At 40.1% G+C, this 16676-nt stretch overlaps 1 protein-coding gene across 3 annotated transcripts in view; it reads right to left on the bottom strand.

Annotated features, from left to right (window-relative positions):
• Positions 1-16676, bottom strand: part of LOC116067068 (potassium voltage-gated channel subfamily KQT member 4) — a 51834-nt gene that overhangs the window by 14726 nt on the left and 20432 nt on the right. For all 3 annotated transcript variants that reach the window (XM_031323371.2, XM_031323372.2, XM_031323373.2), the window contains exons 2-4: positions 2152-2242; positions 799-925; positions 482-657 (exon numbers count right to left, since the gene is read on the bottom strand). In XM_031323371.2, coding sequence (XP_031179231.1) covers positions 482-657; positions 799-925; positions 2152-2242 — 394 coding nt within the window. The remainder of the gene's footprint in view (positions 1-481; positions 658-798; positions 926-2151; positions 2243-16676) is intronic.

Below are 16676 nucleotides of genomic sequence, written 5' to 3' on the forward strand. Positions count from 1 at the left end.
TGGCAGCAGAGTTCTGCTTAGACAGCTGATGCATCAATTCATCATTATCGCCCTCGTCTAACTGTGTTCTGCACCAAATTGGTTAGGACTCATGTTTAGGTCAGCACAAAAACTAACAACTCATTGCCCAAACGTAGCAGCTAAAAGGGAGTTTTTGTGTTTGAGGGCAGTGAGTGTAACAGTTAATCAAGTAACAGCTGGTCATCAGTAGTCCCACCATATATTCCTCGAAACTGAGCGCTATTAAATTATTTATCCCATTAGTAACCATCCTGACCATCATCGCCAGCCTTTTAATAACTCTTTCCCTCCTGCTGTTATAATAATCCATAATGCTGTATGTGGCTACCATGGATTCATTTTTCAATGTCTGCACAACCAGTGTTCATAAATGTAGGTCATTCATATAAACCAGAGTAAGTATGTTTGTAGCAGAGCATGTGTAAAATGAGGACTATATTTAGCAGGTTGTCATTCCCACCTTGCTGTGAGCGTAAACCACTGAGCCCAGTAGTTTCCAGGTGCCTCCCCGTCGGTCCATACGAACCATACGCAAGATCTGCAGGAAACGCATGCTGCGCAGGGCTGACGTGGCGAAAATGTTGCCTTGCGTCCCAGCTGCTATTACTGCTAGTGATGCCACAAATACTATGAAGTCTGTGGAGATGTTCGGAAAGGTAACACAGAGAGAAGAGGTGAAGAAAAGTCATTATGAGGTGATAAGATTTCACAATTTTTTTCATGAACACACACACTTTGACGTGGGTTTGTGTACTGTTCATCCACACACACACTAACCTATGACACAGAAGGGCTTCCTGGCAAATCTCAGCCGTCCCTGCCATCCACGGTATCTGCAGCAACAGCCAGCTGCCCAGATCCTTATGAAGTACTCCAAGCCAAACACCACGATCATCACAAACTCCTACAATCCACACACACACACACACACACACACACACACACACACACACACACACACACACACAGGTCAGTGACATGCAGTAGTCAAGTGGGCATAGTATTGGACAGATCACCCAAACAAATGTTCCCCCACCTACCCAAGAACATTTTTTGTGTGTATGTAACAGTTATTTAGCATGTGTAGCAATTTCATAAAATAAAAGTGTCCCCTAAACACTACATATAAGTTAAATCATCATATGAAGCTATGAGCAAACCTCAGTGTTAATGTGTGATGGACATCAAAGTCAAGAAGTCAATTTTCCAGTCTTTACAGTAGCACATGAACACACCTCCCTGCACTGCAGACAACCGCTCATTATTTCTCAATCTATGGAAAACACTGATGTTGATGTTGACTGATGTAGATATTCTTTACATGATTTATGTTCTAATTATTAAACCTTTGCCATGACATCATATTAATTGACCTGGCTGGTAAAATAAAGTCTAAGATGTTACAAAGCAAGAACTGTATGTTCAACACTTAAATGTATTTATTTTTTATTTTATAAAAGATTAAATCAAAAGATGAATGTGTAAGTTATATTATACAGTCACAGTCAGAGCCTATTAACACGCCCCTTAGTCCATCTCTTTGTCTTTCTTACTTTAAGGTTTCTGGACTGTATGGGCACTGAACCAATCTGTCATTAGACATATTTGTGTAAGTAAAGTCCACTAATGGATAATTGCCTGCTAATGGCCAGGTGATTGATCGAAAGACTAAACAGACAGAATGTGAAAGTCAAGAGTCCGACCATTAAATAACACGTAAAGATAAGCAAGGTGGGAAGAGAGAGTGGAGGAGGGGAGGGGGGTTGAAAGAGGACGAGTCAGGTTAAGAAGGAGAAAGCGAGTGTCCATTACCTTTCACTAAAGCAGCGGGAGCACAGAGGAAGAGGGGAGATTATGGGATAGCTATTAGGATTAGTGGATCGTGTCTGTGATTTCCTGCACAGTCAACAACACCTGAATCCTCCCACCTGCTTACACGGCTGTCTGTGCCTCTACCAGCAAACAAGGCAACACGTACGCAAGCACATACTGATACACTACAGTAAGTGAGATGGCGTGTATGAAAGGACAGCGTGTGGAAAAGAATGCTGATGTAGTCATAGTATGTGTGTGTTTGTGCATGTGTGTTTGTGTTTGTGTAGCGAAGTAGAGAGAGGGAAGGGGTGTTACCAGGATGAAGAGGCTTTGGTTGGCAAACTTCTGGTGGTCGGGGATTGTGGAGAACACAGACAACACCAAGCAGCTGAACACCAGCACAAAACTGAAATAGAGAATCACAAGTAGGTCAGTGAACACATTTCAAAAAAAGATTTGTTGACTCAGAATGTAATACAAGTACAGCACGCCAAGTCATATATAGTCAGTGGCACAACAATCAGAACAATGTAACCAAGTGTAGTTGTTTTATGTGAATGAATGAATGTACAGTATGTAAAAAATAACAGTACCAATATACAGTAGTTATAGCTGAACATTTACCTTATTTGGTTTCATGTCAACTGCATTTGAGAGCTATAAATGCATTCAAATTATCTTGTTTTTGCAAAAGAAAAACTGAAGACATATGACTGGATGGTAGGCAGCATCTGTAGATGTACCGAAAAAAAATTACCTTTTGTCAGTGAAAGTGTTAAGCAGCATGTCTGTAAAAATGAACAGTAGAAAAGGGTACTGTACTGTAAGAAGATCACTTGGACCACACAGCTCTACTGGGACAAAAATTACTCAAGTAATGGCCACTTCAGTTTGAGAACTACTCCACAATAAAACACAACATAAATTCTGGTAAATTGTGTCTTATGTTCGAGGTGTTAGTATAAACACTTCCCCGACACTGGAGAAGTGAGAAGTCCCCACTGGATAATCTCCATCATTATCTTGGGTTCAAAACGTGATGAGCTCATTATTTTTGTTTCTGTTGAGTAACACACTTGTCAACATCTCTTTAAATTGCCAAAACTATTGTCACATACATTTCTTGCTCAAAGTGCAATTCTCACAGCTATATCCATGATGTGAATTCCTCCAATGAAAAATGTTAGAGTTCCCTCGTGGTTAAATCTGTTTAGGAACAGGTTAAAAACTACCTCAAATAAACTAAGGATAATGCATTAAGTTTAACTTCAAAGTAAAAACATTTATGTTTGAAATAGTGTGCTGCTGAAAAGAAAAATGTTTGCACTTATGTGGCATCCGCCACACTCTGTCCCACTTAACCAGTGGAAAAAGTTATTGTTAGATGTTTCAGAGTAACTGTCAACAGCAAGATTAAAAGGCAGTACAGTATTACCAGACAACAGAGAGGTGGAATTTATTTCAGATAAGGTTAGGATAAAACACCCATGTTGTATTTCCATTATCTGTCAATCATTGTATTTTTTTTCTTCATGTTTTTTCATGTGTTTTATCACATTAACGTTTGTGAGACTCATGTAAGATGATGCGTGGTAGTTAGTGGGAAGGAGGAGTTGACTCAAAAGAAAAGATCACTGAGGGCAGGCTGGAGAATTATACTGGGGCTTATTGGTTAAAAAAAAAAATCTATATTTTTCTCAACATTACTGTAAACATCACAGTAACTTATCAGGCGGTCTCATTAAGACCAAAACATAGCTGAGAACAAAAAACAACCAGCATTCAAGAAACAATATATAGTCAGCAAGGACATAATAAAAAATAACAATTAAAAAAAGAGTCGTGAAAAACATCAGATAATAAAGCTTTAAAATATCCAATACTGTATACTCTGTAATACATTTTATTGTATTCCAAATGATTAATAATGCGGCAGCTAGTAGATATAGTTCTGTATTTTCTATATTTTGTATCATGCGTGACCTTACAAAACCTTTTTTTGTAACTAAAAACATGATCACAAAACGAGAGGACTCTGCTACATTTTACAAGTTACATCGATATGCTTTAGTTTTATCTAGTTTTTTGTTCAGTCAAAAGCTAGCTGATCATCGCACTGGCTGACTACAGAGTATTATTGTATGACAACATGTTAGGTAAAAAGAACAAGAGTAATGAGAGAGACAGAAGTGAGTTGCGGACCGGAGGGATTTTTGCAGTTCCTACAACATAACGTTCCTAGAACCCTTTTTTTTCTCCTGTTCCGACTGGACCAATTTGGGGATTTTTAAGTTCCTCTGGCCACAGTTCCTGTAACTCTTTCAGCTCCTACTTCAGGGCAGGGTCTTTTCCCTTTTCCGCATAGTGGTGGTTAGATGGCTGTGATTATAATAACAAAAGGTCAGTTCCTATGGCCACTTGGCCAGTGTGAATGCAAATGGAAAAAACGGTTTTGGGCGAGAATAGTTAGTGGAACTGTTTAGAAGTGGACTGTTTCTATAACTACGTTCCTGTAACTACTTGGTTGGAAAGAGGAAACACAGCAGCACTGCCCGCCCTCTGTGCCATTTGAACAGCAAACAGCAAGGCGGGATTAGCCAGGTGGCAGCTGCTGGTCCAGCTGGTCTAGATGTCATAGTCCAAAGTTAGAGAACACTTGTTGGACACTACACCAATTCTCATGGTTTCACACAATGGTGCCCTTTCTCTAGTAATGCAATCAACAAGTCTCTCACTGGGCTAATGTGTGTGAAATGAAATGCATTTTAAGCACTCACATTAAAAAGTTGCTTTAAAAAATAAGTGCAAGTCAGACAACAAAGCAGCAGTGGACAGCTGCTGCTGAGAAACAAACACATACTGGACTGTATGTAATATATATAATCTTAATTATTGATTCCAAAGAGAAATTTTCATAGGAATAAATCTTAAAGGTACAGAAATATAAGAAGTCAATCAAGAGGTCAAAACTCCAGCAACACTTGTAGTATATAGAATATGTGAATGGCTTTTGGCCTTCACATGTCATGCGACACGTGTCAGTCTTACAATAAAGATGTTCTAGACCAGAAACATCAACTCTGTTTCTACATAAAAATAAGAAGTGCAACTTGCAACTCACAAAAATAATACAATCATCAGCAATCAGTCATTCAGGAAACGATAACAAAGACCCATTTCCTCTCAGACTAAAACCTTGTCTAATCTGAGACAAAGAGTGATCAGGTTTGACATGCCAGTCTTGTATCAGAAATGAAAGAGGACAACATTACATTACATTACATGTCATTTAGCTGATGCTTTTATCAAAAGCGACTTACAATTAAGTGCTTTCAACCCTGAAGGTTCAAACTCCAGACGACAAGTAGTAAGTGCAAGTACATTAGCTTTAAATAAGCAAAGCTACAAAGAGCCATATGAAAGTGCAGCTTTTTTAAATTTATTTATTTATTTAAGAAGGATAGCAGAGATATGGTAGATTTTGTCCTGCATCCTCTTGGCTGACTGATTTGTCTGGAAAAAGCAACCCATTTCTAGGGCAGACTGTTACACATCGTTACAAGTTGTAAAGCAGTGATTCCCCAACCAGGGGTATGAGCAACCCAGGCGGTAAATCTGCAGTTACGGTACATCTGCAGGTGGTTTGTGGAAAGATTGTGGAGAAGCTCAACTAATTTGAAAAGATCTTGTGTAAATTTATTGTCACAATTACCAGCTACAATAGGCTGACTGCACAACAAACAACTCCCACCAAGCTGAGTCAGTTGTAACACCTTGAAGCCATGTGTTGCCACGAGAATGCATGAAAACCATAGCAAGTTAGCAGAGAAGTTGAAATAGTTTGCTAGAAATAATGGATACGTGGTTTAAGAGTTAGTTAAAAGAAGATCAAGATCTGAAATAATTATCCAGAATTAATGGATAAACAGGTGAAATACAGTTGGCCTGAATTGAAGGCAAGTACAGTAATTAGCTCAAAGTAATGGATAGACGATTTAAATAATTAGCTTCTGTTACTTCAAGTGGTAGTATAAGGAATTCAAACTTAATCAAATTCAACCTAAACATTGACAATTCAATTGTATATTAACATCCACTTTAAAACCAATTGAAATGAACACATTAGAAACATGGGTGGTCTTGATAAGGAGTTCATCTGATAGGGATGTGGGGGTACATCAGACAACAACAATTAAGAACCACTGTTGTTGAGGATTACTGCAACTGATTAAAAGTTCATAACCACAGGGTGTCAGGGTTAACTGGCCAATATTGTATCAGAATTTCTGCCAATGTAAAAATTAGAATCTACCAGTAGTGATTATTCGGTCAATCTGAAAAGCCTAAATTCTGACGTCTCTTTTCTTAAACAAACTGTTTTGTAATCACATGTGTGAGGAGTCGGTGAATGAGCAACTTCTCCAACTGTTTTTGTTTCATCTGCCTGGCTGGCCGCAGTTTCCAGATGGCAAGAGACACTACAAATAGAAAGACAAAGCAGATCTTAGACAGGTTGAAAGACACCGTACACCAAGCTTAAAAAAAACAGACACCCCCAAATTACTACTGAATATTTCTCAGCCCAGTGATGCATGCACAGGGGAGAGTTTGTGCTTCAGTCACTGTAAAAACTACTTAAAAAACGTTTCGGGAAACACACTCAGATGACTCTCTAAACAATGCATTTTGGTCATCTATCAACTGAGCAATGTGCTGACTAAACTGTCTGTCTTTTTCTCCTTAATTAACTCAAATCGCTGTGTTCATTTCCATAAGGAGGAGATTAGTTGGGGCAACATCTCAGGTGGTTTCTTTCATTGACTTGTGCTTTATGACAAGAAAAAAGTCACAGCACAGATAGCCGGAGTGTGCATTTTACAAAATGCAGACACAAACATTCCCATAGAAATAAATTATAAAAGCCACTCTGCATTTGCCTGAATGTAACACTATCCCTCACATACAGTAACTCCAAAACACTGTAATCAGTTACTGCCAACACAGGTCATCAAATCTGTTAATGCAGCCAGTTTCCATAATCACAATGTAGAATTCTGTTGGGTGTCGTGTAACAAACCCCTCAAACCTCATCTCATTCAGACCACAAGCCACAGGCAGGCTGCAAATCTGCCAAACTCACATATGGCTGCAAAATACCACTTACACCATCTGTGTTGAAGTCTTCCAACAAAGTACATGTCAGTGTCCTGTGTTGTTTAAAGTGACATTGAGAGTATACCAAAGAGATAATGATGGCATTTCTAGCACGTATGGAATAAGGCTGGTCATATTCAATATTTGTATTAACCAACAATGCATTAGTCCATCTCTCAATACTTCACACTTCATATGGCTCTCAGCCCACTGGTTGCTACTAACATTTTCAAAAAAATTATCTAAGCGCACCTGTTTTAAGCAGTGATCGTGACCTCTATGTTATTTATGAATAGAAATCCACAAATGTTGTCCTCTTTAATCATCTCATCTTAAGTGTTCAGCTGAAGCTCCCTTATACTGAATGCAGTTACGTGACCTAGGAACGCCCGCCAAGACGGCGCTTCTGCCCATATCTGCTTTGTTGTTCCCAATGAATAAATAAAAATAAACAGATACATTAATAAATAAATAGATACATAAATGAAAGTGATGAGGAGACATTTAGGCCTGAGGCATGTGGAGAGGGAGTCACATTTCTGCTGAGGGCACACTTTTCAGCCCAGGACCACCATCCAACATCTCTCCCTCCTCTCAGGGAAATGTCAATTAAAAGCAAAGCATCAGTCGAAATCCACCAAATCAGCACGGTTGGTCTCATGGGGACACCAGCTCTGAGTGCTTCACTGACGTGCCTCAACAAAATATCTTTATATTGAAATATTTCAATAAAGGCATTTGAAAAGGATTCCAAATTTAAAATTTAGAGATGAGAGAACACAAATAACAACATAAACATTGCTTTCATGGCCAAGACAATAAAAGAACTGGATATCACTAAATATCTGTTTGAAGGTAACGATCTCAATGCCTTGGCTCCACTTATTCAACACAGGATAGTGTCTCATCTGCTACAACTGGCCTGAACATGACCCAACCTGGGGTAAAGGGAGGAAAAAGTGAAGTAAAGCCTTCACTTTAGTGTGAAGTAAAAGTCTTGTTATACACATTATAAATGGGAATGTTAACGTATAGATGCACCAAATGTCATGCAGCAAATCAAAAAGGCCATCATGATATTACGAATAAAAGAACTGCTCAGGAGGTTTACAGTAAGGCTGCCTGCATTAGTAATTGCTCCAGAACTTTTAGAAAGAATAATGCATGCTCTGCTATACACACAATATCTGATTTTTCTCCAAAAGCCGGCCGAGTGTAATTTGTCTCGTGGACACTGTGGAGAATCAGGAAAAATGCAAACGCAGTGAAGCAAGAAAGAAAGAAAGAAAGAAAGAAAGAAAGAAAGAAGGAAAGAATACACATAACTCTTCATCTATACAATTGTTGTTCATTCCTATCCCAGGTATCTCTCCCCTGAAACTCTAACGGATCACTGTTACACACTACAAGCCTCTGTATGTATAAAGTGAATTTGGCTCTGGGCCTGTAAAGCTCCAGAGGGCCATTTGGCTGCTGGTAGGGCAGACAACAAATACACTAAATGTACAGCAGCCTACAGGCCAACCAGATTGCTTTTAATGGAAGCTAGGCCGGGTGCTTTTACTGCTGTTTTCCTGTAAGCATACATAAGTGAAAAGGGAGATCTCCCATTACTTTGACTGGACTGTGAAATATTTTAGTGAGATAAATAGGTATAACCAGTGCTTGTAAATATATATCACATTGTCTATTGTTGCATTACACAGTGTATGTTTTATGAGGTTAGCACTCTCCACTCCATGCCAGTCAGCGTGCCTGGCAGAGAGTGCACCTTTGATTCAATCACCACTGGATGATAAAGCAGCTATCAGTTACACACAATAGAGGAGGCAGAGGGAGAGGAGAGGGTGACAAAGAAGACTGAGAGGGGAGATGCAGAGAAACAGGTGAAACTGAGATGGAAAGATGGAAAGACAGATGGTTGATGATTCAAAGAGAAAGAAAGAAGAGAGTAAAAAAGAGAAACGGGTAAAAAAAGAGCAGGTGAGGGATGATGTTAGACATAAAGTGAAAGGGCTCGGGGGTCATGTCAATGTACCTGTACATGTACGTGAAAGTGAACGTGTATGTGTGGCGCCAGCCCTGATCAATGAGGCTCGGACAACGGCTTTCAAGAATTGACCCGCAGTCTGTGCACACGCTGTAGTTGCACAAACACGCAAACAAAAAGAGAACACGCACACTGTCCAATTATTGAACACACACTTGCAGTGACACCTTCCACAAGGACATACACAGGTAAACATATAGACCTGCTTAAACAAATGTACCAAAAAAGCTCATTTAGAACATGATATATTTATACCAGAGGCTGAAAGACCCATATATATAAAGCTTTGTTAAATGTCACCTTGAAAATGCAGCACTTCACACCTTTACTACTTACAAAAGTGCAACACACACACCTCCCTACACAATGCTAACAGCAGCTAAGTGCTAACAAACAAGTAATAAAGAGAGGAACTACTGAGCTCTGTCCAGAGAGGAGGAAAGAGGTGAGTTAGCGGAGAATGAAGAGGAGGAGTGAGAGTGTCGTGAGCAAAGAAAGAGCAGGGAGGGAGAGGTGAAAGAGAGGAGAAAGGTGGAAACAGTAGAAAGATATTAATAGCATTTCTCTCCTTAAATAGCGACTGCAGGCAAAATGTGCGCAGGTAGGCAGCAGAGCACATCGCAGTACAGCTCAGCTCAGCTCAGAACAGGCCAGTCTCCCAGCCTGTTAGTTACCCCCTCCTCCTCCTCTTCCTCCTCCTTCTGGGACAGCCAACTTTTCAAGGCACAAACAAAAATCCAACACAAACAAATAGGAGATGAAAAGTGCTTTTTACGAGGAAATAAGCTGAGTGTGCAATTCAGTGGCTCTATTACTGGTGCATGCCCCAGGAAGAGAGAAAGAAGGGGTAGAAAACCTGACATGAGTGTTGTGTAAAAATGAGAGGAATGTGATTTTTTTTCCTCTAAATGCCACAACCTTCAGGAATATTACGTGACTAGATCAATTATTTACATCACAGAGAGAAACCGCGTTGTTTCACAAAGGTGCAGCCTTGGCATTTTGCATCACAAACGGCACTAGCGGACACTTTCACACAAATACGTTGCTTTATAACATACACCGACTCTTCCCACGCCACACGCTCATTATTGTAGACACACTACTACTGTTCAGCCAGACGATCTCACACACACATTACCCACTCACCAAAGGGCCACTGACTACCATGCTGTTCCATTGTCTGTTTACAGATGATGCATTTCAAACAGAGTGCAAATTATACTGATACATTTTCCTTGCTGGATAATGTCACTTCCAGTCACAGCAGCCATGAGAGTATCTGCCATCCACGCACGCACGCACGTACGTACGCACGTACGCACGCACGCACGCACGCACGCACGCATGCATCACATCATAATTGAGTCCTTTGTTCCTTGCTTTTGCTTAATTGAAACTAATTCTTTAGTTGCACAAAACACCAGGTAAACATTGATGTTGAAGTATCACACACAATGGATTAAGACTGTAGTACTGCAAAATAAAGTTCCTGGAGTCTTTTAACCTGCTGTGAGGATTTCAGTGATTTATCAGTGCCTTCAACCAATACAAAGAAACATTTCAGTGACACTTTTCCAGCTAATAGGGCTTAATTATACAAGGAAAAAAAACATGAATTCCGAGTTACATTTACAATAACGATAATTTAATGGTTTCTTTTGGATCCGGTTGTTTCCGGCATTTTAAAGTTTCAAGGCATTATTCCAAACGCAATCATTTTTGGAAAAATTAGACCACAAGCAGGACAGAAAACACTTAAATGTTCTTCTCTTGGTTACACTGTATAACATGTCCACTTAACTATAGAGTCTTAAAAAAAAAAGTAATTTAAGAAACAAGTGAAAATAATTTCACTTTTTTTCCCACTGAAGTCAGCAGCTTAGCCAGGCTCCCCGGCTCCTCCTGTCCTTGAGCAAGACACTGACTGAACCCCAAGTTACACCCGATGGGGAGGCCAGCACCTTGCATGAAATAATTCAGACACATTAACTAACAACAAACCAAACATTCTCATTCCATGAGTGCTGATATACAGTACAACGTCACTGGGACTTTTAACTATACACGTATCACTCCACTTTACAGGTGTTCGTGCAGACCGTTTACCATTTAACAGCACACCGCCTATCTACCTGCTGCAGAATATTTGTAAACAACAGTATAAAATATGCATTTGATGTACATTGATGGCAAACATAATTATGTGGGACAGTTTTTCCCAACTCCATCCCACAAGCTTGATGAAAAGATATATTCAGAAACTTCATCCGTCAAGATCATGGGGGGCTGAAATCAATCCCAGCATGCACTGGGTATAAGGGAGGCTACACCTGGACCGGTGGCCAGTCTATCTCAAACAAATACCTTGGAAATCTTTCCAAAGTCGAAAGCATGGACAACTTTTGTAACTTTTTGAAACCAATAATCCGACAAACACACCCATCTAACACAGCAGTCAGTGGAGATGTCAAAATAAGGCAGGGTTTGAATTTCTCTCTCAGGCTCTCTTTTTTAATTCTCCACACAATTACCTAATTTTTTTTACACCATGAATGAAAGTGTGAACCCATATCCCCATTCATAGGATTCATTGCGTTGAGACTACAAAGTCACACAAAAGCCACAAAACTCCTGGAAAAAGATCAGAGTTATGGTTTAGCCCTTCAGAACAGGTGTAAACTCTTTTTCCTTTAGACATCATTGAATGTCACTTTGTAGTTCATTTTACGCATACTGAACCCTTAACCAGCATTATTTTGCTTGTTCCTCAGAAAAAAAGTGACCAACTGGCAGATCATTTTCAGATACATTTAGGTAAAAATGTAATACAATGTACACTGTAGAGTAGAGCTAGACCGGTAAATCTGCCAGGCCGATATATCGGCTGATATTAACTGAAATTTCAGTATTGGTGTAAATATTGAAATTGCAGTACAGGGTCACCTTTACTATACATGCATTATGTATCTAGGTTAAAAAAAATGAGTGTGTATGTGTTTATGTTTAAAAACAAATCACTATCAGACGATATATCCTTGTTTTAATCTTTTTAACTCGTAAATATCAATATCAGTATCTCCCTTAGAAATAAATAAGGGGGGACTCTAGAGTGCACAGAGAAAATACAGAGGACAAGACCTTGGCAGCGGCAGTTACGAAGCGGCAGTTATGGCAGTGGCAGTTACAGCAGTGGCAGTTACGGCTCTGACAGCGGTTTTACTTCTTGAAACAAGTTAACGATTATCTTGGAATGCAGTACATCAGTCCACAAGTATTAAGAAAATGTTGCAAAAAAAGCTGATGTGCACTGCAAACTAAATAAAATGATCTTTCACTTGTTTTGAGAAAAAGAACGTAGAGACTCATAGAGGAACATAATTTGTAATTGTGTGCACAGTAATAACGTCTGTGCAATATACAGCAATGTTATCTAGTACAAAAGCAATACAAAAGTACTACACCACAAACTACAGCTTCAAAAATGACGAGGATTGCTTTGGCCTGCTTTTGTGTCTTCACTGTATACTTCAACTTTTATATCTGCATCATGAGTAATATAAAGCCTTCCTCCCATTATCCGCCTTGATTCATTAAACAAACTGATATATGCATCATCATTAAGCATAATTTCATAGTTTCTTGACACTCATACCTGCATATTCTGTACGTGTGCAGATGCTGCTTACACACACAAATAAATGTATATCATAGATTCACATAACATACTCATTAGTGTACTTGACACTAGTTGTTTCATGTGCCTCAGTGGCATGGCTCTGTGCAAATATGTGGTACTGATGGTTAGAGACTGAGAAAATATGTCCAGTGTGGTCACACATCTAACGAGTAAATGGAGCGAAATTAAAGTATAATCACAGGAATTCACAATGTGAGATTTCAGGAGGGCTTTGTGTGTGTGTGTGTGTGTGTGTGTGTGTGTGTGTGTGTGTGTGTGTGTGTGTGTGTGTGTGTGTGTGTGTGTGTATGTGTGTGTGTGTAAACTGGAACTGGATTAATAGTAATTGCACACAATTTCTTGGTGATTGGTGGTGCTTTGACCTGTTGGGAATATCAGATGGGTGCAGTTTATGACATCAGGACAATTCAGTGTGAAATTGTCCACATAAATTATAGAAAATGTACGTGATTATGGAAAGAGAGGATGGGAAAATTAAACCATGTGATTTATATACACAATATTGACATCAGTTGTCCACTAAAATGGAAGAAATGGTGACCATAAAGACCTGAATGAGCTTATAATCAGACGTAAGCACCGACCCATGCGCCCACGCACGCACGCACGCACGCACACACACACAACCTCCTAATACACCCCAACACACACCTATCCAGAGGATGCGCTCCATTGTTTTTATGTTTTTTTTTATTCTTGCTCTGTGCTACTTGTGGACTTGTTGTCAGTGAATTGTACTGTACAGAGCTTGGAGATGCGAACGGGGGGAGGGGAAGTGCTGAAAGAGCTCTGACATTTATCTGTGGTATTGTCAATTAGCACAGAGTCTACAGACCCTTTAGTAGGTGTATGGGCCGCCACTTCACACACCAGTGTGCTTGTATAACGCTGATATTTAACCATTGAACTAGTTCAACCTTCACACAGTTTGGATCAGCAGGGTAGGAGGTTGGAGAAGGGTCTTTGTTGAGACCAAAAGGGATGCAGAGAAAATTCTTGGCACTTATGAATATCAGTTTGTATCTGTATCAAAGTAATTTGCACTAATTTAAAAACTTCAACTCAAAGACATACCAGCAGTCCCAACCATGTGACTTGCCAGAGGTAAATTGGATGTGAAAACCCCCCGCAACAACCCAAAACACACGATCACCCTACACTCCGCTACCCCCCTCCTTGACCAGGGCTACACCTGAATTTCAGGCCAATCATCATTACTCTGTGACAAATCTAATTTTGTTACCACGGCAGCAGGGATCTCCAGTGATGGATTACAGAGGGCCAGGGCATCTCTCGAGGATTGAGAAACAACAAAAAGAAAGCGGTGACTGTAACATTTGAACTCAGGTTAATGGGACTGGGATCAACAGTTTGAGGCAAGGGGTGTGAGAAAGTGAGGCAGGGTCACGCACAACCCTGGTGGTCAGCAGATCTCGAGGAGGAGCCGACAGGATTTACAGAGGAAACAATGGTTGCAGTAATGTCAAGGCCACCTGCGAAAACGATCGATGAGGTGATCCTGTCTGTGCAGCCCATATTTTGAGGTCACTCTCAAAAGTCCGACAATAAAGACTGGGCGATAATAGATTTTTTTTAGGCAGATACCAGCATCGATATTAAAATTAGGTAAAAAATATTTATTGGCGACACTGTTTCAAAATCACTGTAGTGCAACCATATTTTTTCAACATACTTTTGGGGGAATTTGATAGTGACCAAGTTCACAAAACCATGGACGTTGCATCCACATAGCACACATCCCAGACCACCAGACCACAGTGATGCCCCAAACAGTGTTCAAGTATTAAAGTGAGTATCTAACTATTAATATTGGCCAGGCATCAACATCTTAACTGGAAAAATACATAATCGTAATGGCTTGTGGGGAGTGGGGACCAACAGTAATTAAACAATAATTTGTTGCAAATTTGTGCATACGCACACAAAGCCTAAATGAGCAGTAAAAGTCTTAATTTGTTCCAGAGGAGGACAGCTGACATTTTGTTCTGCTGATGTTGTAAATAAGAATTCAGACATTTAAATAAAATAGTGGAGGGTAAATATAGTGCACTCCCAGTGAATAGGGAGTTATTACGGACGCAGTGACACAGTGATTTCTTCAAGCACTGTCACACAAGTAGTAAAGTCAAAACATGTACCCTGTTAAAAGCTATCTTTAGAAAACATAAAACCTTTTCTGCAGTACTACAACTTTGTTGTCAACTGGTAACCAAGGCAGCGACCCCATGACCCTAAAGCTGCAGGTCCTTCTTTGACGGTGAACCATCAGGTGGTATGGGACAAATACGCAGTAGTTATAAGAGTGGTGACTTCTGTGCTGAGGACCCAGAGTCTGCCTCGTTATCTGTCCGTTAACGTTATCTCTGCTGTGATTAAAGTCAAACACTGGTACCCAGGTCACATTACACGGAGGGGCTGCACTGTGTTACTCCTCAGTCCAGTGTCAGTGCTGCTCTCCCTCCGACGAAATGTTTGAGTGTGTCTCTGTGTGTCTTTATGTTATGTGTAATTTTAAGACAGAGTCCAGAGCCATGTGAAAAAGGTTTACATCACCCTCCAGTAGAGCCCTGCAAACACCACCACCTTCCACACAAACACACTGGCACTGACTTTGCCATTTTCCTCCTCAGCTGCACCTATAGCCACAAACTAAAGACGTTGGCCAATACTGAGAATTTAAAGTTGGGGAGTCGGTTTTTGTTTTTATTCCTTGTACATTGCACAACATCTAATCTAAGACAGTGGGCAAAAGAGCACAGCTAACATTTCTTTTTGTAGGATAAAGGGTTCTCGTGTACTGCAGCATCCGCTGACACTTAACACGTAGAAATGTTTTTATCAAATGCAAACTGGAAACTAAATTATTCTGTTGACCCTTGTTCATTTACTGAATAAAGCACAGGAAGTATGTTTTCAACGCTTGGACTTGGCCTTCTGTTTGCCTACAATTTGGGTCATAAATATCTCATCTACTGTATGTGCAGTGTAGTGTTATTTCTTTCCCTCTGACACACATCCCCCTGTGGGCAAACAAAAACATGAAGCAGGATAGAGAGTATTCATTAGGTTTACACTTTCTGTCCTCATACCAAGTCCCTCCTTCATGTTATTGGACTGCAGAGGTCAACATTTGCTTTCAAAATATTTGCATCACAACAAACTGATGTGGAGTTTGTGACTGAATTATGAATAGAAATCATGTTTAACGTGTATCTTTGTCCCCTTCAAACCCCTCACATAAATGTTGTTACATTTTTCCTTTCTTAACCCCCACGTTCCCATTTTCACCCTAACCTTTTTCTCTCCTTTTTCCTCCCCTTGTTTTCTCTCTTCCTCCTCCTTTCTTTAACGTAGCTGAAGCAGAGCCAGGATCAGAGTGGACCACTTGTGGGCCTCTCAGTCACACCCTCTCCCCTCTTTAACTCATTACAACAATTAGGTGACATGCCAGGGAGGGGAAGGAGAGATAATACTCTTCTGAATTATTCATCCTTCTGCTGAATCTCACCCTACCTCCACCCTGCTCTCTCTCGCCCAGACCCCTTAGATCTTCTTCTTGTTGCTATTCCCTCTCTACTGTCTCTCACTTGACTGCTTCCACACTAAAGGCCAGGGTATTCTTTAAAGGATCTAATTTAAAGTGTCTAATCACGTTTAAAAGAAAAATGTTTTCCAAATGGCCACATTCCAATATGGGCCTAAAAGCCAAAGGCAAAGGTGTGTGCAAAGGTGCACTCGGTTTGACACATGAAAAGTGGCACAAGTAGGTGTGTGCGAAATGAATATCTCAGACATGACATCTCAAATCTGTATATCTGGCCAATCGTTGCATGTTTGTTAGACTGTCAGTTGCAGTTACAAAATTTGTTCAGTTACAAAACTAGTTACAAAAATTGTCGACAAGCACAGCTGATT

This window comes from Sander lucioperca, chromosome 16, assembly GCF_008315115.2.
Source record: "Sander lucioperca isolate FBNREF2018 chromosome 16, SLUC_FBN_1.2, whole genome shotgun sequence".
Lineage (NCBI taxonomy): Eukaryota > Metazoa > Chordata > Actinopteri > Perciformes > Percidae > Sander > Sander lucioperca.